Source organism: Aethalodelphis obliquidens, unplaced genomic scaffold, assembly GCF_003676395.1.
Source record: "Aethalodelphis obliquidens isolate GAN/ISIS:26980383/991018 unplaced genomic scaffold, ASM367639v1 scaffold84, whole genome shotgun sequence".
In the NCBI taxonomy this organism is placed as follows: Eukaryota; Metazoa; Chordata; class Mammalia; order Artiodactyla; family Delphinidae; genus Aethalodelphis; species Aethalodelphis obliquidens.
Window position 1 is genome coordinate 3,311,231 of NW_020838028.1, and position 26,650 is coordinate 3,337,880.

Consider the following 26,650-nt stretch of genomic DNA (forward strand, 5'->3'; position numbering starts at 1 on the left):
TTGATGGGTAGATAGGATTTGAGTGGGAAAGGAGGAACCAGGTTGGAGATCACGCTGAGCAAAACCAGAGGCTAGAAAAAGTAGTTATTTGACTAGTGTAGGTTGGTTTGTGAGAGACAAGGGGCAAGAATAAAGTTAGAAATATGAATTGAGCCATAGCAAGGAGGACCAATAAGTATCATGCTTAAGAGAATTTAAAAATGGAAAAATTCTTTAAGTTTGTTAAAAAACATTGAATTTTTTGGAGTGGGAACACAGCAGTGTTTTAGGAAGATTCATAGGCAATTCTCATCATAAATTATAAACACATTGAAAATATCAGAGACTGGAGATGAGAAGTCCAAGAGGGGACTCTTCTAAAAGTTTAGAGTGATGATTTAGGGACTGCTCAGTTACTCAGCAAGTATTTATGGATTACAACACTCGAATTGTAATGGAGTAGAATAAGCTGGTAGAGGAGAGATTCATGGGACTATTTTTTGCAAATGGGAGGAAAAGATGTATAAGAGAACATCTTGTCAAGTACCGTATTGTCAAGATAATAAAGTTGAGAAAAGTCATGTTGGATAATTTTGAGATAAATTAAGTTTGGGCTTGAAGAGAGTAAAAAGTTTGGGCAATGAGTCAAGAATTTACTATGCTTACAAACTGCAGATTGAGCGGCCCATTTGATGGTGTATAACTTGGCTTTGTATTAGTTTCACGTAAGAGAATATAATCTTGACTTCACCAAGAGAAATGTAAATTTTCATTTACCAAAAGAGTTTGAAGCAATATCATTATTCCTAAGCCTACTGAAACTTTTAATAGTAAGTCTATTCTAGATCTTGTGATTAAGAGTTGTGGTGTTAGAATGCCTGCGTTTGAGTTAAAACTGCTATTATTTAACTGAGTGACTTTTGGAAAGTTACTGAACATTTCGAAGATTTTGTTTCATAGAATATAATAATAGTGCCTACCGAAAGAGGACACTTTTTAGTATTAAATGGACCATGGGTAAAGTGATTAGCATAGGGCCTGTTACTTAAAGACTCGATGTATTTTGCTTTTTATTATCACTTATCCAATAATAAGTACTAACTCTCTTTCCTCAAAAAGCTAAAAATCCAAACGCAGTAGATAAGTATAACACATTGAACAATCTGCAACAAGATCTACTGAAGCAAAAATACTCTAGTGTAAGAAAGAAATCAATTCGGACTAGAGTTTGGCTTCTTCTTCAAACTTTTAGGAAATGTGACATTCAGCAATACTTTCAATCATAAAGGTACAATTCAGTGAATTTTAGTGAACACACCTGAGTAGCCAACACCCAGACCAAGAACAGCACCCCAGAAATTTCCCCACATACCCCTTGCAATCACTATACCCCCCAAAGCTACCCATATTCTGACATCAAAAATCACTGATAAGTCTGCCTGTCTTTGGACTTTATATAAATGGAACTTAGAGAATTTGTTTGTGAGAGTCACAATATGACATTTGTGTGATCCATTCATGTTGCATGTAATTGTAGTTTCTTATTACATTCTAGTACTGTATGAATAAATTTGTTGTGTGAATAAATTAATGAATTTATATGAATATTCTCCAGTTGACAAGCAATTGGAGTTTTTAATTTGGGATATACAAATAATGCTGTTATGAACATCTCTCACACATGTTTTTGGTGAACATGTATATGCACATCTGTTGGGTAGGTAGACAGGAGTTGAATCTTGGTTAATGCTTCGGTTCTGGTTTAGTAAATACTGACAGACAGTTTTCTGAAGGGTTGTATGGGAATTACAGTTGCTCCACATCCTTCCCAACACTTGATATTATCAGACTTTAAAATTTATAATCTTCATGGATTTCTCTTAAGTTATTCATTCAGTAGATATTTACATAGCAGTTAGTGTGTGTTAACGATGGTTGCATAGTACTTGGTGTGGAGGATAAAAACACGAATGTATCATGAGATAGAAGATATTACATATTACAGCTGGATAAAAAAAGACTAAAGCAACAACAAATTAATACATTTAAAGAGATGACTATCATCATTTTTGAGACAAACGTTTCTTTTAATGTGATATTTATTAATAGCAGGAAATATGATTCTAACCTAGTTCCAAAATATAAATAAAAACAGAATTGAAAATACTGTGGCAAGCAGTCAGACTTCTGGGGAAGAGAACTTTGGTGAAATTATTAAAATTGTCAAAAAAAGGCTTGCCCAAAGTAGAACCATTTTTATTTCTAGCCTGTAATTTTTTCAGGGTATAAATATATTCACAAAAGTATTTTTTCTTATAGTAGACTTTACCCATCATAAACAAATGCAAATATAATAATATTCAATAGGTAGAACCAGAAAGCATTTTGTGTGATTAAAAATTAATCACTCTGGGATATCATTAAATATAGTGTGAGAATTAAAATGTGCAAATTGTACCGTGTAAATGGTGATGTGTGCTCTGTGAGAATATATTCTTTATAGGAGAGTGAAAGAATAAAAGGAACTTTTTACTGCCACACTAATAAAAAATGACTCCATATTCTACCACCAGAGTTTGCATCCTTCCATCTGAGGGAAGCTTTTTTACTGCTTATTCATGGGCCTTAGGAATATTTTCAGATCTGGGAATAGGGAAGATAATCAGGCCTGGCTCCTCTCACATCAGTGGACATTTCTTCAGCATCCAGGCTCAAAAGAACAGTAGGAGCTCATATGGGCTCCAGTCTCCAAGTCAGCATTTCGTTGCTAAAATTGGCAAGATCTTAATTTTAGATGAAACCAGGAGATGTTTCTCATCTCTGCTGATCCACAAGGCACCCCATAGAATCAGTAAAACAACAACAAAAATCTTGGAGAAAGAGATCTAAATTACATGAAGCTTTCTTTTCTATGTAATTTTGGTAGAATTAAGGGCCATTCAACTCTACCTCATTCAGATAACATAAACTGCATATTTAAGTGATGTTTGTTTGTATGTATTTGCTCGTTTTTTTTCTACATAACATTTTTTCATTCAGTAAACATTTATAGATGTGGTTTCTGACCTTATTAAGTTTAGAATTCTCATTTATTTTTTATTTCAGCATCTTTAATGTGTGGGCATATTTTGGTAGAAAGTCTAGTTATTTTTGTTGATGCATAATTTATACATGAAAATCATCCTAATATCCAAACTTCTATTATGTTAACAAGGATATGGTATTTATTTAGATATAATTAAATAGGCCATTTAAGATTATGGTTTATATTGAGGAGAGCTTTGGAGACGTTTTTTGTATTTCATGAAATTAAACATTGTCTTCAAGTTTTTATGCCTGTGTCACTCTCAAACTATGAGGATTTTTTAGTTATTTTTAAGTCAAAATATGGAGAAAACTTGTACATAAAACTCACTTCCTTATTGACTGGGAAAATGTTTCCATATATATATATATTAATACTTAGGAAAACTCTAGAGAAGTTTTTAAAAGAGAAATTAGTTGGAAAGATTTTAGCTGTGGCTATGATAATGAAAAGCAGATTCTTTTTTGAAAGCTATTTTATCAGAAACTAAAATTTATAAGTCTGGGAATAACTTCATGATTTCATTCAGATACCTATGTCATAGTGAATGAGGCAATATAAAACTATAAGATTTATTTGAAATTTCTTAGGAAGTAAAGGATGGCATATTCTCCTACCAATGGATGTCCTGTAATTCAGGTGTGCAGGAATTTGGATTTTCTGGTTTGAGTAAATAATACAGCTTTAAAAATAAACCCATAAATATATATCTAAAAAGTTAAATTATTGTGATTCTTGAAATGTTTTAAAAATACTGTTTTCTTACATTTTTTTGGTATTATACCTTTAAAATTGGGAGAGACTTTCAATTTCCTCTTTCCTATCCTTCTACACAAAGCATAGATTATTTACTAAGTTTCTCATCTGAATTATACACAGTTTCTATGTTGATGAACCTTTCTAAAGTTGGAGACCATACATAACATAATCCACTTCTTTTTAGGAAAATTATATGACTGCTCTTCTGTATTTTGAGGTAAAATTGATATATATGGAATATTCCTCTGTAACTCTCATTCTGCACCTTGAAGTAAGAATACATCAAATTCCTCCTCTACAGAGCAAATACTTGAAGGCAGCTATTTTTCTGTTTTCCTGGTTAAATATATTTATTTTGTTCAACTCTTTAATCATTGTAATCACCTTTTTTTACCTCTCTCTCAAAATCTAACATCTAGAATTTCATTCATTAGCAAAAATGGTCTAACTGTAAAAAGAATATTGCCACCCTTGATATGAACACTGAGCCCAATATAATCAATATTGCATCAAATTTCAGTTCCTAGTGGTCACCTAGTTTTTTTAATACTGATCTTACATCAGTATAAGCCTAATATGTATGGTATATGATACTGTTATTAATTTTATTTTTCCTTAGGAGTAGATATTTTTAAGTAAAAGTATAGAACTTCTATTTTTTTCTCTAGTAGTTTGCATTCGTATAGTTTTTATTTAAATTCTCATATTTGACTTTTAAATAAATCCTTCCAACTTTATGTCATAAGTAAATTGGGAAGCGTGCATTTCATGTCTTCATAAAGTAATTAATAGTCTCCTCCATACCCAGGTGGATCCAGAGCTCAAGCACATACCTCGAGAGAGAGCTCACCCAGTTTGGCATTGATCTCCATTAATGAACTAAATATCATCGATTACAGTTTTGAATATAGTCTTATTAATGTAACACATGTACATAGTTAAAAAAATAAGTGATGCTAAAATGCTGATAAAGAAAAAAAGCTATCTCCTGTTGCAGTCTTTCCTAACCCAGAATTAATCTTTAAATCCTTTTATCTATGTCTTCTGATACGTAATTCCTTATTCCCGAACAGGCTTACTTTGCTATTTATTGATGCATCAAAAAAAAAAAATTACCTATTGACTTCCTTTTATAGAGGTTGACTATTTAATTCCTAAATGGACTGCTAATTCTACAATCCTATCTTCAAAATAAATCTTGATTCAGTCAACAGTTAGTGTTCCTTACGTCACTGTGAAGCCAAGTAGTGTACTTTGAAGCACTGTGCTCCTTTTTGAAAAATTAATTAATTAATTTATTTTTTGGCTGCGTTGGGTCTTCGTTGCTGCATGCAGCCTTTCTCTAGTTGCAGTGAACGGGGGCTACTCTTCACTGTGGTGCGCGGACTTCTCCTTGTGGTGGCTTCTCTTGCTGCGGAGCACAGGCTCTAGGCGTGCGGGCTCAGTAGTTGTTGCGCACGGGGCTTACTTGCTTTGCAGCATGTGGGATCTTTCTGAACCAGGGCTACGAACCTGTGTCCCCTGCATTGGCAGGTAGATTCTTAGCCACTGCGCCACCAAGGAGGTCCCTAAAGCACTGCTCCTTTCTTGCACAACTCTGATTTTCCTAGAGTTAGTAACTGCTTCCTTTAAAAATTTGCTTAGTTTTTCTTTGAATGTTCCAATTATTATTTTTTCTCTCAAGTGCTTGAACACGTATATAAAATCTCTATGAATGTTTTTTTCTAAATGCTCAGATATTTCTCTTTCCTAGACTCCTCCCAGAGCCCCCTGACCCCCAGTCATCCTCTTCTGATCTGGCCAGGACAAACAACCTTGCTGACCATTCTCTAATCCTGTGAAGCCTTTCACTCAGTTTCGATTATGATGACTTTTTCTTGCATCACATGTTTTCTTTTTTTTTTTTTTTAATTTACTCTTGCATTTGAAAACACTTTTCCCTGTATCTTCTGGAAAGATGAAAAATGGGAGGTACATTTTTCCTTTTGTGCAAATCTGAAAATGTCTTTGGTCAGTCCTCATATTTCATTGATAATTTGGCTGGTTTTAGAATTCTGGCTTGAAAACAATTTCCCTCAGAATTTTTAAGGGATTATCTTATCCTCTAGCATTCTGAGATGTCTGGTGATTCTGACTCCTCATTTGTTGTAGGTGCCTTTGTCTTCATGTCTGTGTCACTGAAGCTTTTGGTATCCTTGTCCCTGTTGTTCTGATATTGCATGATAAAGTGACTTAGTGTTTGTGTGTGTTTAAAATTCAGTTTGTTAGGCATTCTATAGGCCCTTTCATTAAGGAGACTTGTGCTGAGAAAGTCAACTTTGTTATTTCTTGGATAATATCTATGCAACTATTTTCATTGTTCTTTCTTGAACTCTTTCTAGTTGAATATTAGAATTCTTGATCCTCTAATTCTCTTATTTTCTGTCTCTGTCATTTGATTTTACTTGATGGGAAACTTTGTCAGTGTATAAACCATCTCTTGAATTATTTATGTTATTACATATTGAATTATCCAAAGCCTTTTCTTGCATTCTAATTGCTTTGGGGTCATAGTATTCTATTCTTCTTTTGCCCATATAGCATCTAGTCTCTCTCTCATATTAATTACTGTTTTTTTGAGGGGAGATTCTCTCTTGATGGTCTCCTTATCCTTTGGACCCTTTCTTTGGGTAAGGGTGGGAGTGGTTTTCTGGTTTTCCTATGGAAGTCTTTTCTTTCAAAAGTTGATAATTTTCTGCAGCTCATATTTAAGAGTAAGGCACTAGAGAATTGATATGAAACTGCGTTTGGATAGCATCTAGTGACTGATGATACTCCCTGTAAGTCAATAGTTTAAGGTCTTTTCTCTTGGAGACACTGTTTCTCAGAGAAGAACGCTTGAACCCCCTGCCAGTTAGCAAGAGTACTCTGGGCAGAGAGATTAAGGGTCAAGAGTTCAATGCGTAGAATTCCCTTATTCTTCCTCCAGCATCCCCAACTCTGGAACTCCTGCAATTTAATTTCTCCAAAGAATAAACCCCTCATCTGCCTAAAGAGGAGTTGAGGAGATGTAGCCCTTCTTGTTGCATCCAGGTGCTAAGTGGCTCAGAGGTCTTGTAGGTACAAGGTTGTCTTGCTTCACATTGGTCTTTTCTCTTCTTTGCATCTTCCAGTCTGTTTTATTGGCTTTGACTTTGTGGGTTGAAAAAAAAAATCAAGGAGGGAGGGGGAAATGAACACATATGATCACTCCATCATTTTTAATGGAAACTGGTTAGGTTTTTGTTGGGGTTTTTTTTGACCATATGTCTATTCACCTCCTATTCTTTCTCTTCCTTCTCTCCACTCTGAAATAACTTGAAGTATGTCTGATGAGTTTTTCAGCATCTTGGTAAACAGAATTTTTTTACAGAGGGAACAAGATAGGGTCTTACCTGAATTCCCTTGAGGTGGTTACCCTCCTTCTCTCACTACTGAATGAGCTACAAATGTATGAGTGTTGAACCATGCCCCTATTCCATTCAAGTGTTTAATAGAGAAACCCACACCGTGGATTGTATTTTCACTACCTTTTTTAAAATGTATTTACTGAGGATTTGGGAAAGGAAGAAAAAGGGGAACGGGGGTTTAATATGACTTTAGAGTATTGTGTCAAGCACTGTTTTAGGTTCATTCATCCATTATCACCTTTAATCTCACAACTACCCTGAGGTGTAGGTGTTATTATTGCCACTTTATGATGAGAAAACTGAGGACTAGGAAGGTTAAGACCTAGCCCAAGGCTGTTCAACTGCTGACAATTGAGGTTCAAGTGTAGGTCTCTGATTCCAAATTCCATGCCCTTTTTATTATTCTATCTTCCACTCCCCAGTAGTAAAAACTATAAAACCCCACCTTAAATTTTAACGTAAATAATCTTTATCTGATTAATATAATTTTAAAATTAGCTTAAGTTCACTGAAAAATTAATCCCGAAAACATTTTTGCCTCACAACTTTTATTGCATATGATAAATAGACATAAATAGGTGCAGTGGGTATCGCTCCTTTAATTTCAACTCTGACTTTTCCCTTATCAAAGCCTTCATAGAGCTCATTTTTTATTTCTCATCTGAGAGTTCTCTGTGCATATTCCTTTTCAGATCTTTATAACCCTACTTGAAAGCAAACTTCTTGGCTTTACTTCTGTTAACTCCCACAGCTAGCATGAAAACATTTGTAGAAACTTGAAATGGTAAATCCTGCTATTCTGTTGGCACTTGATTTTAAGAATTTTGTAAATGTTACCATAGTAAGTAATGCCTTGAAAGCCAATCTATTTTTTTAAAGGTATGCTTTAGTTATTTTTCTGATCTCTTTACCTTTTTATGGTCTACCCACACTGAATAGTTTTCTGCTTTGTTCCATCCAGGAAAGCAGATGCTCATGGTTCTGAATGCAGCTCCCAGGGGTTAAAATGTGGGTTTTTATCACGGAACGTGCCATACCATCTAACAAAAGTAATGTCCCAGTTGTTGTGATTTGTATAAAGACATTAAGAAAAAGTAAATGCACAATAATGGCCCCTAAAGAATTGTTAAAATTAGACAAGAGTTATATTATTCTCATATTGAGAGTAACAGTTTTTTTCCTGATACCATGTAATTGTTAAGATTTATGTTAGTGAGTCAATAAAATCTCTGAACAGGAACTCTTTAGATGAGATTTTACAGAGGCGTCTGAAATGTTCATTACTCCTTTGTAATGCACATACACTATACTATTAGACAGAAAGTTAAAAGAATAATCTACAAGCTTTAAACTAATGCCAGTTTTTCCTGAGCAATTTTATTTGCTACAAATAGTGCTTACATTTGAATTAGACTTACATTTACTGTTGCTTCTAGCAAAATAAACCTGAGTTCTGTAACTCATGTTTGCAGGTTTATAGGGATTGTTTATCAAATCTTATTATTGAAGAAAATGAATCCAATAATTGAGTATTTTAGTTATCATATACTGGGGTGATTTTTATCCCAATTTCCTAATATTTATGTGTGGAAAACAGTATATGATAAGTGAAATTTTCTGTATAAAGTACTTGCATGAGTTATTGCAATTTTGCTTCAGGTTTTATATTTGAAAGTGAAAATAATCACAACATTTTTCCATAGCCATAACTATATTATAGTAAATTATCTTTAAATATTACTTGCAATTTAATTAGCCAGATAAATTATACATGAGATAATTGTGTTGCATTGACTAGCTTAGAACTGTAAGTCCATTTTGTGTGTGTATGTAAATATACACATATATACCCCCCCAAAAAATTTTAGAACATGAAATAGAAATCAAAATATTATAATTTTTACAATAATATAAATGTAGTGAAAGTTTACTGGATATGTTTGTTATTAAGCATATATTTCTTTGTCCTTTAAGTTGAGACTCAAACATCTTTGCAAATGAATCTGACTTGAAAAATTTTAAATGTCTAAATTTGCAGATGTTAAATATAATCAGATACAATGCAACTGAATGAAATATTTCAGTAGTACGTATTCTAAAAACCAAATGCAGTCTTGCATAGTCAAAGGGTGTCTGTAACAGGTTAAAAAGGAAATATTCAAACTCCATTAAACTTTAAAACTCTTAAGTATAATCTTTCAGGAAATACTATGAATGGGGTCCCTGTTGATAAGATTTAGTATCTTACTCCTTACTGCACATATGCATTGAATTAAAGGAACAGTAGCAGTACTATATTTACAGAGTTGACACTCTACTCTTAATATGCATATTTTTGTCTTTTTTTGCTTCTCTTTAAACAGAGAGATACCCTACTCTACTATACTCTGGCTGTTTTGCTCTAACTACTTTAATGTTTTACTTCTCTAATAGTTTTGGAGCTCAATTTAAAATAGTATTCCACCATTGTAAGGAATGCCCTTAATTACAAAGTATTAATAGTTGTATAAAACTCATAGCTAAGATTTTTCTATAGTGGGGCTTTTCTCTTAGATAGTTATCGTTGTCTTCCTGAAATTTAAAAAAAACACGCTGTTCCTGGGGTTTAGATGTAGTCTGTTTGTTTGATTAGCCTCTTTACTTTATTTAGAGAATGTTATAATAGGCTTCTTAAAAATCAGAAAGAAAAAAAGAAACATACATATCCATGAATGCATACACACAATAGTGTTTTATTCCATAGAATATCTAACTTCTAGACTGTTTTGGCCTGAAACTCTATTATTTCCCTTTGTAATATGTCATTTCATAGACAATTTTTTTGTTTCATAAGAGTGTTGTAAAGACATTTAACATAATCACCAAAACATAGTTTAAAAAAATTCTCTGGCAAAATAGCTATGATCAAAAATTTTCCATGAAAAATTTAAAATTTAACTTTACTATAGAAGCATACAACTGTTTAGTTTTGAAAAGTTCAAAACAAAGATAAATAATACATGTTCCTATAATGAGAAATTCATTGATACTTTTGGAATATTCATAAAGACAAAGAAAACGACAACTAATCCTCTCAAATTATTTCCAAGTACATGATTATGTTTTAGCTACTATGATACGTTTGTGTTTAAATCAAAACCTCTCCATTTTTTTCATTGTAAATCGATGCTTCTTATTCAGTTGCACCTGTCTTGATGGAAAGCATTTCTGGTTTGCAGTGAGAAGGTATATTTGGACTTAGATTTGTAACGTGAAATGATTGGATTTCTGTGAGTTTAGCTCTCCTAAAACAAAAAGACTGTGTGAACCCCTTTGTCACTTGATAGCAGGTTTTCCTTGGTTGTCTTAGCTAATACCTGTCATACAGTAAGCAATAGGATGGACATGACTCCCAGCCATCCAGTTGTGAGCTTTCACATTTTCAACAGATGACTGTGGACCTTGCTGTCAGGAAACAGAGATAATGTGACATCTAGAAATAAAGTAAAAATTCATTTCTTCATTAGGTTGTTTGATGACTTAATGATTATGTTTCGAAAAACAACCAGAAGATTCCAAAGATTCTGAAAAGCAAAGTGAAATTGATTAATAGTAACTCACTTATTTTTATTCAGTTTTGTATTTTCTTGTTAGTCATTTTTTGCATAACAACATTAGAAAACTAAAATTAAGTCAAGTTATGCTATTTCTGATAGCTGAAAAACTAAATGTCATTATTTTTAACTATCCCTGAAATGGTTTGTGATAAACCATAATATAGAATAAAATGTTTACAATGGTATTATCAAATTTTGATAATACTTGTTTAATGTTAAATATTTTCCTTATCAGCAAATGAAGAGGAATGTTAAGGAAGCTGTAGTTTTATTGCTACAAGATACTTTTAGTTCTGACTAATTGACCTTGAACGACTAACTGACCCTGCTGACTTTAAACAATGGGATCATTGCCAAATTTACTGATTGAAGTCCATTTAGAGAACTGGAAATTATTTAGACTATATATTGAATTAATTAGGAAATTTTAAATAAAAAACCGAGAATCTATGTGAATTGCTAAGTTTTTCTGTAAAACCTGTGCTTTCACTGATTGGTTGCTTATCTTGATAATCATTAAAAATATTTAATGTAGAACTTATAGTTGATGTTATAGCTCTTTTCTAATATTAAGTGTTTCTAATAATAATTTTCTAATATAAAATGTCAAATATTAGTTTTAGTACTTATTCTTAGAGTTATTTAGCTAAAGTTTACGTGAGGAACATAGAAACAAAAATATACTCCTTCACCCATAGATGACACTATGCAGTGGCAAGTGAAATAGACATTTCTAGCCAAATTTCTAGGCTAGCTACTTTTTTTTTGCCTAGCTACTTTTCTAGTCAAACTTAATTAAAATAGATCCCACGAATAATTAATTCTTACTCTTAACTTTGACTTCACTTGTTTTTCAGTAGACCAAACTTTAGGTTCTTTTCTTTTTTACTCCGGTTTTCAAAGAGCTAGCTAAGGGATCTTTATAGCTAAAATTGAGGCTGACCATTACTATGTAATTTAAGCATTAAATTTAAAATATACCATCTAAAATCAGCTAAGGTAGCACCAGTGAAATAGTTATTATTTTAGGAGAACTATGGTTCATGGTACAATGGTACAATTATTTCTTCTTTTGAGAAGAAGAATGGTTCATAACACGTTAAATTAGGAACAAGTGATTCTGGGGTTCTTTCTACTTTTCATGATTTCCTGTAATAAGTCTGTTCCCAGTAGAATTTATAGTCTAGCAGGGAAAAGAAACAGGGGAAGAGGTAACCAGGTATTGAGGTATAAAAGCTCTGTAAGAGCCACACCTAATCTAGCCTGGACTGATATCCTCCAGCAGCCAAAGGAGGCTTTGCAGAGGGAATGAGATTTAAAACTCAGCACTGAAAAATATGTAGGGATTGAAATGGAAGGAGAGTGCTGGGACTGGAGGACATGACATGTGCAAATGTCGTGAGCTGGGAATGAGCAGAGTGTTTTCCAGGAAACAATATTCTCTCTCTATGTCATCTTCCCATTCGCTTTTACATTATGGGAGACATTTTCGTGGTTGTCCTTCATATAATTAACATTAAGTTTTGTAGGATTCTTTTTATTCTTTATTAATTTTAATATTTTTTACATTTTGCTATAGCATTATAAATTCTTTAGAGTTTTTTAAGTTTGGCTCCTTCTCTCATTTAAAAAATTCCTTTCTCCTTACCTTTACCCAGACATTTATATGAAATAGTTATTCTTTTACTAATATTACGTAAGAAAAATAGAGGTTGAGTGAGATTAAAGAACTTACATACAGTTACCCAGTTTGTTGTCAGTAAAAGGCAGTTTATACATGACAACGGTATAGTGTAACAGTTACTTTTCAGGTCTATTTTATTGTTAATTAGGGTACATACTAATTCTCCCAATATCAGTATGTTTCCCACTACTTTCAGAGAGGATAGAGACCCAATCACCATTACAGTTTATGAAAGTCTAACACACACGCACAAACTCCACAGTTTTCCATTTTCTAGAACTGGAGCTAGGTAAACTTCATTTCCTTGTTTTATTTTGTCTTGCAATTTAAGTTTCTAGAATTAAATTAACAACAAGTTTCTCACAAATTGTCAATTCATTCATTCTTCTGTAGTATCCTTATATGCAAACAAAGCAATAATCCACACTTCCAATATCAGAAGTAATCGTTCTGTAATTATGTACAACTTCATTTCAAAAACGAGAATAGACTTGTTCCAAAGTTAATCATGTGAAAATGGACTCATTAATTCCAACTGTCCATCTTGAGATTGAATGTGCCAGTCAACCTGCACAGTTCTGGATATTCTATTCTATTTTTAGGGCCTGCAAATTCTACATTTGCTTTGAACGCCCTGTTTTCCTTAAATAGGCACGTGTCTTCACCTAATTTATAAGAATAGTCAATTCAGATTACTTACATTTAATGTCACCACTTCCTATAGCTATTGCTCCCTAGTATTCATGGAAAAATCTCAGAAAGGGTTAGTTAGTAAGACTGTCAACTAAGGATGACAGAGATGATTTTAAAGAAAAACAAACTTTGACGACAATGCTGGAAATAAATTTTACAGTTAATCAAAAAATGGTACAGATGAACCAGTTTGCAAGGCAGAAATAGAGATACAGATATAGAGAATAAACGTAGGGACACCAAGGGGGGAAAGAGGGATGGGGTGTTGGTGGTGGTGGTGGGATGAATTGGGAGATTGGGATTGACATGTATACACTGATACGTGTAAAACAGATGAATAAGAACCTGCTATGTAAAAAATAAAATAAAGTTCAAAAAAATTATACAGTTAATAAAACCTCAAGGGAATAAGATGGTATTAGGGATATAAAATAGAGAAAAACAAAAATGAAAAGAATTACTGGGGTCCCAGAGCAAAGAATGACCATGTTTGGGTTTTTCTACCAAATAAGCTATTTTGTGGAAACTTTACAACTCAGAATGTATTGTGGTTTGAGAGAAGGAAGGTAACATTTCACTAGTTATTTACTCTATGACTGCTTCGTTCCAACCAAAACATAATTCTTTGCATAATGTGTTCTCTTTTACTTAAATGCCCACATGGAATTCATCAGACATGATAAAATAATGTACTTATTCCTTTTCAGATCTTGGGGAAAGAGAGTGCTACTTTAAAAGTGTAACGAAAGCATAATTTACTTTGCAATTCTTTGATTTTATACATTTTGTCTATCTTTCCTAGAAGACTTTGAGTTTAATATCCAATAAATATATTTCATGGAAAAGTAAACTTTTAATAAATTATTTTAGAGTTTAATAAAAACAAATAACTGCTTGCACCAAGAATCAACATCAATTAATCAGCTGATATTTATCGTACCTTCCACTTTGTGGGTGACGTGGGTGATCTAAAAGGTCCTTGACCTCTAGAAGTTTGGATAAAGTATGTGACAAAAATAGAAAATGATGAAGTGCCAAAAACAGAGACAGAAGAGTTCAGAGAAGTGAAAGATTGATATGTATTCACCTTAGACATGGGATGGACTTAGAGCTTTAAGGATAAGTACTATTTAGAAAGCACCAGGGCAAGTGATTAGTCGAAGTAAAAGGAAATAATATGAATCAGGTACTGTGGTGAGTGAAAATGTCACCCTAAAGAGAAAGTAATTATGTTATACGTTAGTAGAGCAAAGGTTGTGTGTTGAAAAGAAACAGAATATTGTGCTAGAAAGGGATGTTGACTGAAATTTGGTGAATCAAGAAAGCAAGGAAGAGGTTTGTTTTCGTATTGTATTAAGGACAACAGAGATTCATTGTCAGTTCTTGAAAAAAATAAAGAAGCAATATGTTTAAAATTATGTTTAACACTAGTCTTGGTTACAGATTAGAATAACAAAGAAGAGAAAGAATAAAAGGTGACTTCCAGTTAGATGAGGAGAGGCTATTCAGTTTTGTGAGAAACAGTCCTCACTTTGGTAGTGAACTGTAATGTCCCAGTTTACATTCCACTCACAAATGCTGCTTATAGAGGAAATGCATTGTTCAATTCTAAAGTAGAATCTTTAATGTCTCTTCTTGTGTTAGTTTCATAAATGAATTGGTCATTCTTATCAGAAATATCAACAATTTACTGCATGTTTACTGCACGATTCTTGGATTCTTGGCACTGATAAAAGAACTATGAGAATTTTGCAAAACAGAGACACATGGGCATTAGATAAGGCACATCAAACAAATATACAAGACCATCTGTCTTTGTCCATCAGCAAAACTACATCTTCAAGACTGAGTTTAAATATCACCTCTCCCTGAGTGCTTACCAAATATCCCATAAAGAAATGACTATTTTTCACTATTTTCTTAATTCAATAATATTTTTATTGTATTGTCTTAATGGTTTTTACTGTCTTGTATTTTTATTCTGATCTTTATTGAATTTAATATTATTTAAGATGTACTCTGGCATTATTCATTTAATAGATGGTGTCATTTAGATTATAAGCACTTTGAGGATAAGTCAAGGCAAAAGATGGTTAATGAATCTATATTTATATGCTACTCTTGGTATATGGCAAAAACTCAATAATATTCATAGAGTAAATAAAATAGTAAACATTTTTCCATCTTCCATAAGTACTACTGGGCTCATATCATGAGTATTCACAATAATGATTACTTTTTACAAGGGACTATCAGGGAGAGTAATAAATCCTCCTTTGTTCAAAAAGTCACAGTTTAAAAGTTAGAAAAAATACACAACCAAGGAGAAAAACATTCTTGTATGTGTGAACGTGCATGTATACTCCCAGATAATATACGCCTGGTACTCAATAGTATGTGATTTTTTAGTATAAACTATGTTATACTCTTTGAAAAATAAACAATGTAGTCAAGAAACAGACAGGGAAGTGCCCAAGATAAGAGACCAAGAGGAGTAGAGCATAAAGGTAGATCTGAAAGGGAAGGTCAGTAGTAGGAAAGATGATATCGAGCACATTCAGAATGAAACAATGCCATTTACAGCAACATGGATGGACCTAGAGATTATCATATTAAGTGAAGTAAGCCAGACAAAGACAAATATCATATGATATTGCTTATTTGTGGAATCTGAAAAAAAAAAAGATACAAATGAACTTATTTCCAAAAAGAAATAGACTCACAGACATAGAAAACAAATTTATGGTTACCAAAGGGGGAAGTGGAGGGACGGATAAATTAGGAAGCTGTGATTAATGTTTACATACTACTATATATAACATAGATAACCAACAGGACCTACTGTATAGCACAGGGAACTATACTCAATATTTTGTAATATCCTATAAGGAAAAAGAATATGAAAAAGAAAATATATATACATACATATATGTCTCTCTCTCTCTCTCTCTATATATATATATATATATATATATATATCTGAATTGCTGTGCTATAAACCTGAAGCTAACACAGTATTGTAAATCAACTACACTTCAATACAAAAATAAAAAATAAAAAAAATAGCAGGAAAGAATGTACATGTAATACAGTTTATCAAGACCCGTTAACAATTCACACTGAATTAAAGTGTGTTCTAAGTGGCATGTAAAGCTGTAGGTGTTAACAAGAAGAGAACATCTCAGATATGGTAATGTCTTAATAATCAAGGTACCAAGTTAAATTAATTCCCCACACAAATGGGATATAGTATTGCAGATAACATATAAAGGTAAATTATCCCCAAACTATTCATTTTTTTAATTTAAAATATTTTAAACATCTAATACTCTATATTAATCACTCTTTGAACTCATAATATACATAAAATGCATAATATATTATCTAATGTTCTCAGAACTCAGTATATGTTTCTAAATGAAACCATATGTAACCAGCTGTCTCAGAGGAATGAGAGGAGTTATCTGGAATCCGTGTCTTCTTTGCTTAACTTTTCCCTGGTACATGTATCATGCTGAAAATTGTCAACATCCTCAGAGTATATGAAGGAAAATGGTAGAAGAGGAAGCTAATATTCACTGAAGATGTACCCTATGTAAAAGGACTGGATTAGATATCTCATTTTCTTTATCTTATGTTAATCTTCATAATAAACCTCTAATATTGTGTCATTATCATCACTTTATAATGAAGAAACTGAGGTTTGGCCAGGGGATGAAATATACTCAAAGTCACCCAAATAGTAAGTGGCAGAGCTGGTATTCAATGCCAGAGCCCAAGCCCTTCCTCTCCTCTGCACTGGAATTGCTTATAAAATGGCAACTGGCTGAAAAAGGAAGTCTGATCACTGTTTTACATATATCCTTACAGAGATTTTAGGTAGTTTGTTTTTCACTAAATATTTTGGAGGGTTGATGATGGGGACATACAGTTGCCAGATGGAAGTGAAAAACAAACCTGAACTGAATTGTGCTTTAAAAAATTAATTTTATACTTTCTCATAGTTTCCTACATTGAGAGATTTTTGTTTTGTTTTGTTTTTGACATCCAAAGCACAGTTTGCACTATGGCAAGACATATGGGGTTAAAAATTGAATAGGTGGCGACCATACAAAATCGAAAGCAAGTTTTATTGAAATATGTGTGATAACAGGAGTTAGCTGCAGATAGTCTTTAACCTCAAAAGATCTAAAGCACTTATATACCAGAAGAGTGCTTGGTATATGGTAGACAATCAATACTTTTTTGAAGAATAAATGGATACCTTATCATATCAATATCAGTGATGGTCGAGCGCAGATTGGCAAATTTTAAATTCTCTCATTAGAAATATCAAAGTATATCTTCATGAAATATCAAAGTGATGATGTTTTGATTGCTTCATTTTACACTTCTTGCAGATAAACTTTAATTAGTAAAGATAAAATGAATCAAGTGCATTCATATTTATTTTCCAGTGCTCAGCTCCTTGTGGTAAAGGTTTAAAGTACCGTGAGGTGATTTGCGTTGACCAATTCCATGGGAAATTAGAAGAAAAATATTGCAGTCATCTACAGAAACCTCGAACTCATAAAGCTTGTAGATCTGTCAGATGCCCTTCATGGAAAGCCAAAAAATGGAATGAGGTATGTAAGATGTTTTATGATTATATATGTATTTTTGCATTTACAGAGAAAATCTTAATTCATTCTGTATGCTTTCAATAACCTTGGAAGTTTTACTCTACTAAATGTGTTTTATTCTATTACACAATTTTTTTGCACTATGCTCTGAATTAATATTTTACAGTTTTAACACGTTTGCTAAGTTCATAGCTTAATAACAAATTAGTCTTTTTTTTTTTAAACATCTTTATTGGGGTATAATTGCTTTACAATGGTGTGTTAGTTTCTGCTTTATAACAAAGTGAATCAGTTATACATATACATATGTTCCCATATCTCTTCCCTCTTGCGTCTCCCTCCCTCCCACCCTCCCTGTCCCACCCCTCCAGGCGGTCACAAAGCACCGAGCCGATATCCCTGTGCCATGCGGCTGCTTCCCACTAGCTATCTACCATACGTTTGTTAGTGTGTATATGTCCATGACTCTCTCTCGCCCTGTCACAGCTCACCCTTCCCCCTCCCCATATCCTCAAGTCCGTTCTCCAGTAGGTCTGTGTCTTTATTCCTGTCTTATCCCTAGGTTCTTCATGGCATTTTTTTTTCTTCTTAAATTCCATATATATGTGTTAGCATACGGTATTTGTCTTTTTCTTTCTGACTTACTTCACTCTGTATGACAGGCTCTAGGTCTATCCACCTCATTACAAATAGCTCAATTTCGTTTCTTTTTATGGCTGAGTAATATTCCATTGTATATATGTGCTACATCTTCTTTATCCATTCATCCGATGATGGGCACTTAGGTTGTTTCCATCTCCGGGCTGTTGTAAGTAGAGCTGCAATGAACATTTTGGTACATGACTCTTTTTGAATTTTGGTTTTCTCAGGGTATATGCCCAGTAGTAGGATTGCTGGATCATATGGTACTTCTATTTGTAGCTTTTTAAGGAACCTCCATACTGTTCTCCATAGTGGCTGAACCAATTCACATTCCCACCAGCAGTGCAAGATTGTTCCCTTTTCTCCACACCCTCTCCAGCATTTATTGTTTCTAGATTTTTTGATGATGGCCATTCTGACTGGTGTGAGATGATATCTCATTGTAGTTTAGATTTGCATTTCTCTAATGATTAATGATGTTGAGCGTTCTTTCATGTGTTTGTTGGCAGTCTGTATATCTTCTTTGGAGAAATGTCTATTTAGGTCTTCTGCCCATTTTTGGATTGGGTTGTTTGTTTTTTTGTTATTGAGCTGCATGAGCTGCTTGTAAATTTTGGAGATTAATCCTTTGTCAGTTGCTTCATTTGCAAATATTTTCTCCCATTCTGAGGATTGTCTTTTGGTCTTTTTTATGGTTTCCTTTGCTGTGCAAAAGCTTTGAAGTTTCATTAGGTCCCATTTGTTTATTTTTGTTTTTATTTCCATTACTCTAGAAGGTGGGTCAGAAAGGATCTTGCTGTGATTTATGTCATAGAGTGTTCTGCTTATGTTTTCCTCTAAGAGTTTGAGAGTTTCTGGCCTTACATTTAGGTCTTTAATCCATTTTGAGCTTATTTTTGTGTATGGTGTTAGGGAGTGATCTAATCTCATACTTTTACATGTACCTATCCAGTTTTCCCAGCACCACTTATTGAAGAGGCTGTCCTTTCTCCACTGTACATTCCTGCCACCTTTATCAAAGATAAGGTGTCCATATGTGTGTGGGTTTATCTCTGGGCTTTCTATCCTGTTCCATTGATCTATCTTTCTGTTTTTGTGCCAGTACCATACTGTCTTGATTACTGTAGCTTTGTAGTATAGTCTGAAGTCAGGGAGCCTGATTCCTCCAGCTCCTTTTTTCATTCTCAAGATTGCTTTGACTATTCGGAGTCTTTTGTGTTTCCATACAAATTGCAAATTTTTTTGTTCTAGTTCTGTGAAAAGTGCCAGTGGTAGTTTGATAGGGATTGCATTGAATCTATAGATTGCTTTGGGTAGTAGGGTCATTTTCACAATGTTTATTCTTCCAATCCAAGAACATGGTTTGTCTCTCCATCTGTTTGTATCATCTTTAATTTCTTTCATCAGTGTCTTATAATTTTCTGCATACAGGTCTTTTGTCTCCTTAGGTAGGTTTATTCCTAGATATTTTATTCTTTTTGTTGCAGTGGTAAATGGGAGTGCTTTCTTGATTTCACTTTCAGATTTTTTATCATTAGTATATAGGAATGCCAGAGATTTCTGTGCATTAATTTTGTATCCTGCCACTTTACCAAATTCATTGATTAGCTCTAGTAGTTTTCTGGTAGCATCTTTAGGATTCTCTATGTATAGTATCATGTCATCTGCAAACAGTGACAGCTTTACTTCTTTGCCGATTTGGATTCCTTTTATTTCCTTTTCTTCTCTGATTGCTGTGGCTAAAACTTCCAAAACTATGTTGAATAAGAGTGGTGAGAGTGGGCAACCTTGTCTTGTTCCTGATCTTAGTGGAAATGGTTTCAGTTTTTCACCATTGAGGATGATGTTGGCTGTGGGCTTGTCATATATGGCCTTTATTATGTTGAGGGAAGTTCCCTCTATGCCTACTTTCTGCAGGGTTTTTATGATAAATGGGTGTTGAATTTTGTCAAAAGCTTTTTCTGCATCTATTGAGATGATCATATGGTTTTTCTCCTTCAATTTGTTAATATGGTTTATCACATTGATAGATTTGCATATATTGAAGAATCCTTGCATTCCTGGAATAAACCCCACTTGATCATGGTGTATGATCCTTTTAATGTGCTGTTGGATTCTGTTTGCTAGTACTTTGTTGAGGATTTTTGCATCTATGTTAATCAGTGATATTGGCCTGTAGTTTTCTTTCTTTGTGACATCCTTGTCTGGTTTTGGTATAAAGGTGATGGTGGCCTCGTAGAAGGAATTTGGGAGTGTTCCTCCTTCTGCTATATTTTGGAAGAGTTTGAGAAGGATAGGTGTTAGCTCTTCTCTAAATGTTTGATAGAATTCGCCTGTGAAGCCATCTGGTCCTGGGCTTTTGTTTGTTGGAAGATTGTTAATCACAGTTTCAATTTCAGTGCTTGTGATTGGTCTGTTCATATTTTCTATTTCTTCCTGATTCAGTCTTGGCAGGTTGTGCATTTCTAAGAATTTGTCCATTTCTTCCAGATTGTCCATTTTATTGGCATAGAGTTGCTTGTAGTAATCTCTCATGATCTTTTTCATTTCTGCAGTGTCAGTTGTTACTTCTCCTTTTTCATTTCTAATTCTATTGATGTGAATCTTCTCCCTTTTTTTCTTGATGAGTCTGGCTGGTGGTTTATCTATTTTGTTTATCTTCTCAAAGAACCAGCTTTTAGTTTTATTGATCTTTGCTATTGTTTCCTTCATTTCTTTTTCATTTATTTCTGATCTGATTTTTATGATTTCTTTCCTTCTGCTAGCTTTGGGGTTTTTTTGTTCTTCTTTTTCTAATTGCTTGAGGTGCAAGGTTAGGTTGTTTATTCGAGATGTTTCCTGCTTCTTAAGGTGGGCTTGTATTGCTATAAACTTCCCCCTTAGAACTGCTTTTGCTGCATCCCATAGGTTTTGGGTCGTTGTGTGTCCATTGTCATTTGTTTCTAGGTATTTTTTAATTTCTTCTTTGATTTCTTCAGTGATCACTTCATTATTAAGTAGTGTATTGTTTAGCCTCCATGTGTTTGTATTTTTTACAGATCTTTTCCTGTAATTGATATCTAGTCTCATGGTGTTGTGGTCAGAAAAGATACTTGATACAATTTCAATTTTCTTAAATTTACGAAGGCTTGATTTGTGACCCAAGATATGATCTATCCCGGAGAATGTTCCATGAGCACTTGAGAAGAAAGTGTGTTCTATTGTTTTTGGATGGAGTGTCCTATAAATATCAATTAAGTCCATCTTGTTTAATGTATCATTTAAAGCTTGTGTTTCCTTATTGATTTTCATTTTGGATGATCTGTCCATTGGTGAAAGTGGAGTGTTAAAGTCCCCTACTATGAATGTGTTACTGTCGATTTCCCCTTTTATGGCTGTGAGCATTTGCCTTATGTATTGAGGTGCTCCTATGTTGGCTGCATAAATATTTACAATTGTTATATCTTCTTCTTGGATCGATCCCTTGATCATTATGTTGTGTCCTTCATTGTCTCTTCTAATAGTCCTTATTTTAAAGTCTATTTTGTCTGATATGAGAATTGCTACTCCAGCTTTCTTTTGGTTTCCATTTTCATGGAATATCTTTTTCCATCCCCTTACTTTCAGTCTGTATGTGTCTCTAGGTCTGAAGTGGGTCTCTTGTAAACAGCATATATAAAGGTCTTTTTTTTGTATCCATTCAGCCAATCTGTGTCTTTTGGTGGGAGCATTTAGTCCATTTACATTTAAGGTAATTATCGATATGTATGTTCCTATTCCCATTTTCTAAATTGTTTTGGGTTCGTTATTGTAGGTCTTTTACTTCTCTTGTGTTTCTTGCCTAGAGAAGTTCCTTTAGCATTTGTTGTAAAGCTGGTTTGGTGGTGCTGAACTCTCTCAGCTCTTGCTTGTCTGTAAAGGTTTTAATTTCTCCATCAAATCTGAATGAGATCCTTGCTGAGTAGAGTAGTCTTTGTTGCAGGTTTTTCTCCTTCATCACTTTCAGTATGTCCTGCCACTCCCTTCTGGCTTGTAGGGTTTCTGCTGAGAGATCAGCTGTTAACCTTATGAGGATTCCCTTGTGTGTTTTTTGTTGTTTTTCCCTTGCTGCTTTTAATATGCTTTCTTTGTATTTAATTTTTGACAGTTTGATTAATATGTGTCTTGGCGTATTTCTCCTTGGATTTATCCTGTATGGGACTCTCTGTGCTTCCTGGACTTGATTAACTATTTCCTTTCCCATATTAGGGAAGTTTTCAACTACAGTCTCTTCAAATATTTTCTCAGTCCCTTTCTTTTTCTCTTCTTCTTCTGGAACCCCTATAATTCGAATGTTGGTGCGTTTAATGTTGTCCCAGAGGTCTCTGAGACTGTCCTCAGTTCTTTTCATTCTTTTTTCTTTATTCTGCTCTGCAGTAGTTATTTACACTATTTTATCTTCCTGGTCACTTATCCATTCTTCTGCCTCAGTTATTCTGCTATTGATCCCATCTAGAGTACTTTTAATTTCTTTTATTGTGTTGGTCATCGTTGCTTGTTTCATCTTTATTTCTTCTAGGTCCTTGTTAACTGTTTCTTGCATTTTGTCCATTCTATTTCCAAGGTTTTGGATCATCCGTACTATCATTGTTCTGAATTCTTTTTCAGGTAGATTGCCTATTTCCTCTTCATTTGTTAGGTCTGGTGCATTTTTATCTTGCTCCTTCATCTGCTGTGTGTTTTTCTGTCTTCTCATTTTGCTTATCTTACTGTGTTTGGGGTCTCCTTTTTGCAGACTGCACGTTCGTAGTTCCCGCTGTTTTTGATGTCTGTCTCCAGTGGCTAAGGTTGGTTCAGTGGGTTGTGTAGGCTTCCTGGTGGAGGGGACTAGTGCCTGTGTTGTGGTGGATGAGGCTGGATCTTGGCTCTCTAGTGGGCAGGTTCACGTCTGGTGGTGTGTTTTGGGGTGTCTGTGAACTTATCATGATTTTAGGCAGCCTCTCTGCTAATGGGTGGGGTTGTGTTCCTGTTTTACTAGTTGTTTGGCATAGGTTGTCCAGCACTGTAGCTTGCTGGTCGTTGAGTGAAACTGGGTGCTGGTGTTAAGATAGAGGTTTCTGGGAGATTTCCGCCACTTGATATTATGTGGAGCTGGGACGTCTCTTGTTGACCAGTGTCCTGAAGTTGGCTCTCCCACCTCAGAGGCAGAGCCCTGACTTCTGGCTGGAGCACCAAGAGCCTTTCATCCACACGGCTCCTCAATTTGGGATGAATCATTGTCTATTCATGTATTCCACAGATGCAGGGTACATCAAGTTGATTGTGGAGATTTAATCCGCTGTTTCTGAGGCTGCTCAACAAATTAGTCTTTTGTTTTTTTTTTTGTGGTTGTAAACTTTACAAGAAATTCTGTTACTGAATACTAGGGAGGCTACTGATGATTATAATATTATTCCAGGTGACCTAACAGTAAAATATACCTGATGAGGTGTTTAGTAACTGTCTTGCTTCCACACTAAAGTCTTGGATTTGAGCTGAGTTTGCAACTTGGAAAAGGGACTGGTAAGTTCCAGACGGATCATGATTGGAGATGGTTTAAGAGTCAGGGAAATGACAGAACTAGGGAGCCCAGCTGGTCTAAGGCCAGAGTGGACACACTTGGAAAGACTCAGCAAAAATGAAGCTGCTGCGGAGATGAGACCAAGGCTGAAAACTCAGTTTATAAAAGAAGGGTGATGGATACTTGCTCTGGCACACTCAGGGAAGTAAGCTCCAGATCTAAACTGGGAAAGCCATATATTTGAATGTGATTGTCCAGCAAAGACCAGCCTGGGAAGTATTAAGGAGGAAAAAGCCAGAAATGAAGCCAGAAATGATAACTAGAATAATTTCCTGAGGCCTGATTTCAGTGGGGCTAGGCTTTCAGCAAAGCTATCTGGCTGCTCTCAGCAGTATCTCAGGATACTTATCCGTGTCTTAGAGGAGCTAGTCCTACGATGGGAAAAAGAGCTCATCTTCTGCTGATGGAACTTCCTTGTCTCTGTCTGATGCTGGAGCTATGTTAGGAAGGTAGGGGTTCAGACAGGAGCTAGAAGTGGGGTTTCCCTGGGCCTCTAAGTTTTCATCCTTCACTCCGTGAGATCAGATCCTTGGTGGCAGAGCACCAGCTTTTAAAGTGACAGTGTCAGCGCATCATTATTTTTGAATAAAAAGCTCCCAAATTGAGTGAGCATCTCAGGTTTCTGTGTAGAAGAGTTAGCCTCTGTCAAGTGTTAGTGTGTTGAGAATTGTGGTTCATCTTTGACTGAAAACTAGGGGCAAACATGTCTCTGTTTTTCTTCTCAAAGCAAAACATATATATCTGAGCACTTACTTCTACCCTGAATTTTGGTACAGTAAATAAAATTAATATTGTGGTTTAGCAGAGACCATTATTTAAAAGATATCCCATTAACCTGTTTTATTTAGTGAATGCCACTACTACCTACTAAGTCGTTCAAAACAGAAACACTGAGTCCATCCTGTCTCCCCTGACCCCTCAGTTAGTTATCCCCTAGCTTCTCTCAGTGACAGCAGGCAGGAGACGCTGGTGGATGGGACTGGAGGCAGGAGAGACTCTGCTTTTTGGCCACCAGCATCCCTTTTGATCCCCAGGATTCTTTTGCTGCCTTGCAGCTGCTGCAGCTGCTGTGGTTGCTATTCATGAGAGACACTTCCTGACCCTTGACCTCCAGCTCCACAACAGTGAATCAATCATGGGTGCTAACAACTTGTCCTTGGCTTGCCACCAACTCTGAAATTATATAAGATTCACTAAAGGGATGTATTTCAGGGGTTTCTAAGATACAGATATGAATATGTAAAGACTATAAAAAACACAGATGCTTTTGTACCGTGTCGGCTTTTTTTCTTTGAATTGGTTTTCCTTGTCATAGAAATTAGCTTCATACACCCACACAGTCCCCAAAACTCTGCCAGAAACAAATGACCACTAGTAAAGTCGCTGGCTTTGATTTATTCTATAAAAAGTACCCACATGAAGTTAACAATTGCAGGCTGTCAGTGAGCTGCATATAAAAATATATTCAACAGAAGTGTAATTTCAGAGGTAGTTACAGGATAATCACTGGTTGCTACTTTGTTCCAACTGCATAAATTGTAAAATTGCTTTACTAGAATCCCTCACTATAATTTCATTTTATTACTATTTTACATTGTACCTCTAATGGAAAGACTTATTTGGCAAACTGTGACCACAGAGGTGCTCAAATGAGTTTTGAAGTTAACACTCTTCATTTGGTATTTGATATCATTTTTTTTAATGAAAGGATTTAGTAATGCATTTTAATGACTGCAGCCAAACAGGAACAAACATTGCTGTATAGAGTCCTTTGTCCCTAGGATCCAGATGTATACGTTTAGAGGCAAAATAAATACTGGAATCATTTAAAACGAAAAATGCCTCATCCTCTTATTTCTGGAACCAGGCTTTTTGTTTTTGTTTTCACCTAATTTTACCTATTTGGGAATACCAGCTTCACTTGTAAATTCAAGTTTTTAAGGCTAGCATGGGGTGTTAGCATCCTCATGGTCTCATGCTTAGTTCAGTGCCATCCAAACGTAGTTTTTATACTCAGAAAAAAAAAAATCATCCAGAATTCTCACCTCCCCTTGATCATGGCAAACTTGCCGGACAGCTTAGAAAGATACTTGAAGAATCTCAGGCAACCCTATTGAATCTAGAGCCTCGTGATAGCAGCCACTTACTTGGTCCCTCTTTTCAGGGACCCATTATTTTCTTTGTAGTATTTTATGATCAGAGTTGGAACCAAATGTGATATGAGTTCCAAAATCTCACAAGTCTACCGGCTAGTGCCCCCCTTTCCCAAAACACCTAATGTGAAAAAAATTTTTTTGGAAACTATTTGCTAAATGCTGACATGGTTAAGTGATTTTGTATTTCTGTAATTCCATATTTTCTATATTTCCAAAATACATATATAAATCATATTTGATTTAAATATTTGATTTCAAATATAGTCATATTTGGAAAAAATGTGATGTATACATATATATCTTTTTTTTTTTTTTTTTTTTTTTTTTTGCGATACGCGGGTCTCTCACTGTTGTGGCCTTTCCCGTTGCGGAGCACAGGCTCCTGATGCGCAGGCTCAGCGGCCATGGCTCACGGGCCCACCCGCTCC

The 26,650-nt window shown here is 34.6% G+C and overlaps 1 protein-coding gene across 4 annotated transcripts in view; it reads left to right on the forward strand.

The window, feature by feature from the left end:
* ADAMTS20 (ADAM metallopeptidase with thrombospondin type 1 motif 20) overlaps nt 1-26,650 on the forward strand; it is a 203,604-nt gene that overhangs the window by 136,977 nt on the left and 39,977 nt on the right. For all 4 annotated transcript variants that reach the window (XM_027093467.1, XM_027093466.1, XM_027093465.1 and 1 more), the window contains one exon: nt 17,682-17,849. In XM_027093467.1, the coding sequence (XP_026949268.1) occupies nt 17,682-17,849 (168 nt within the window). The remainder of the gene's footprint in view (nt 1-17,681; nt 17,850-26,650) is intronic.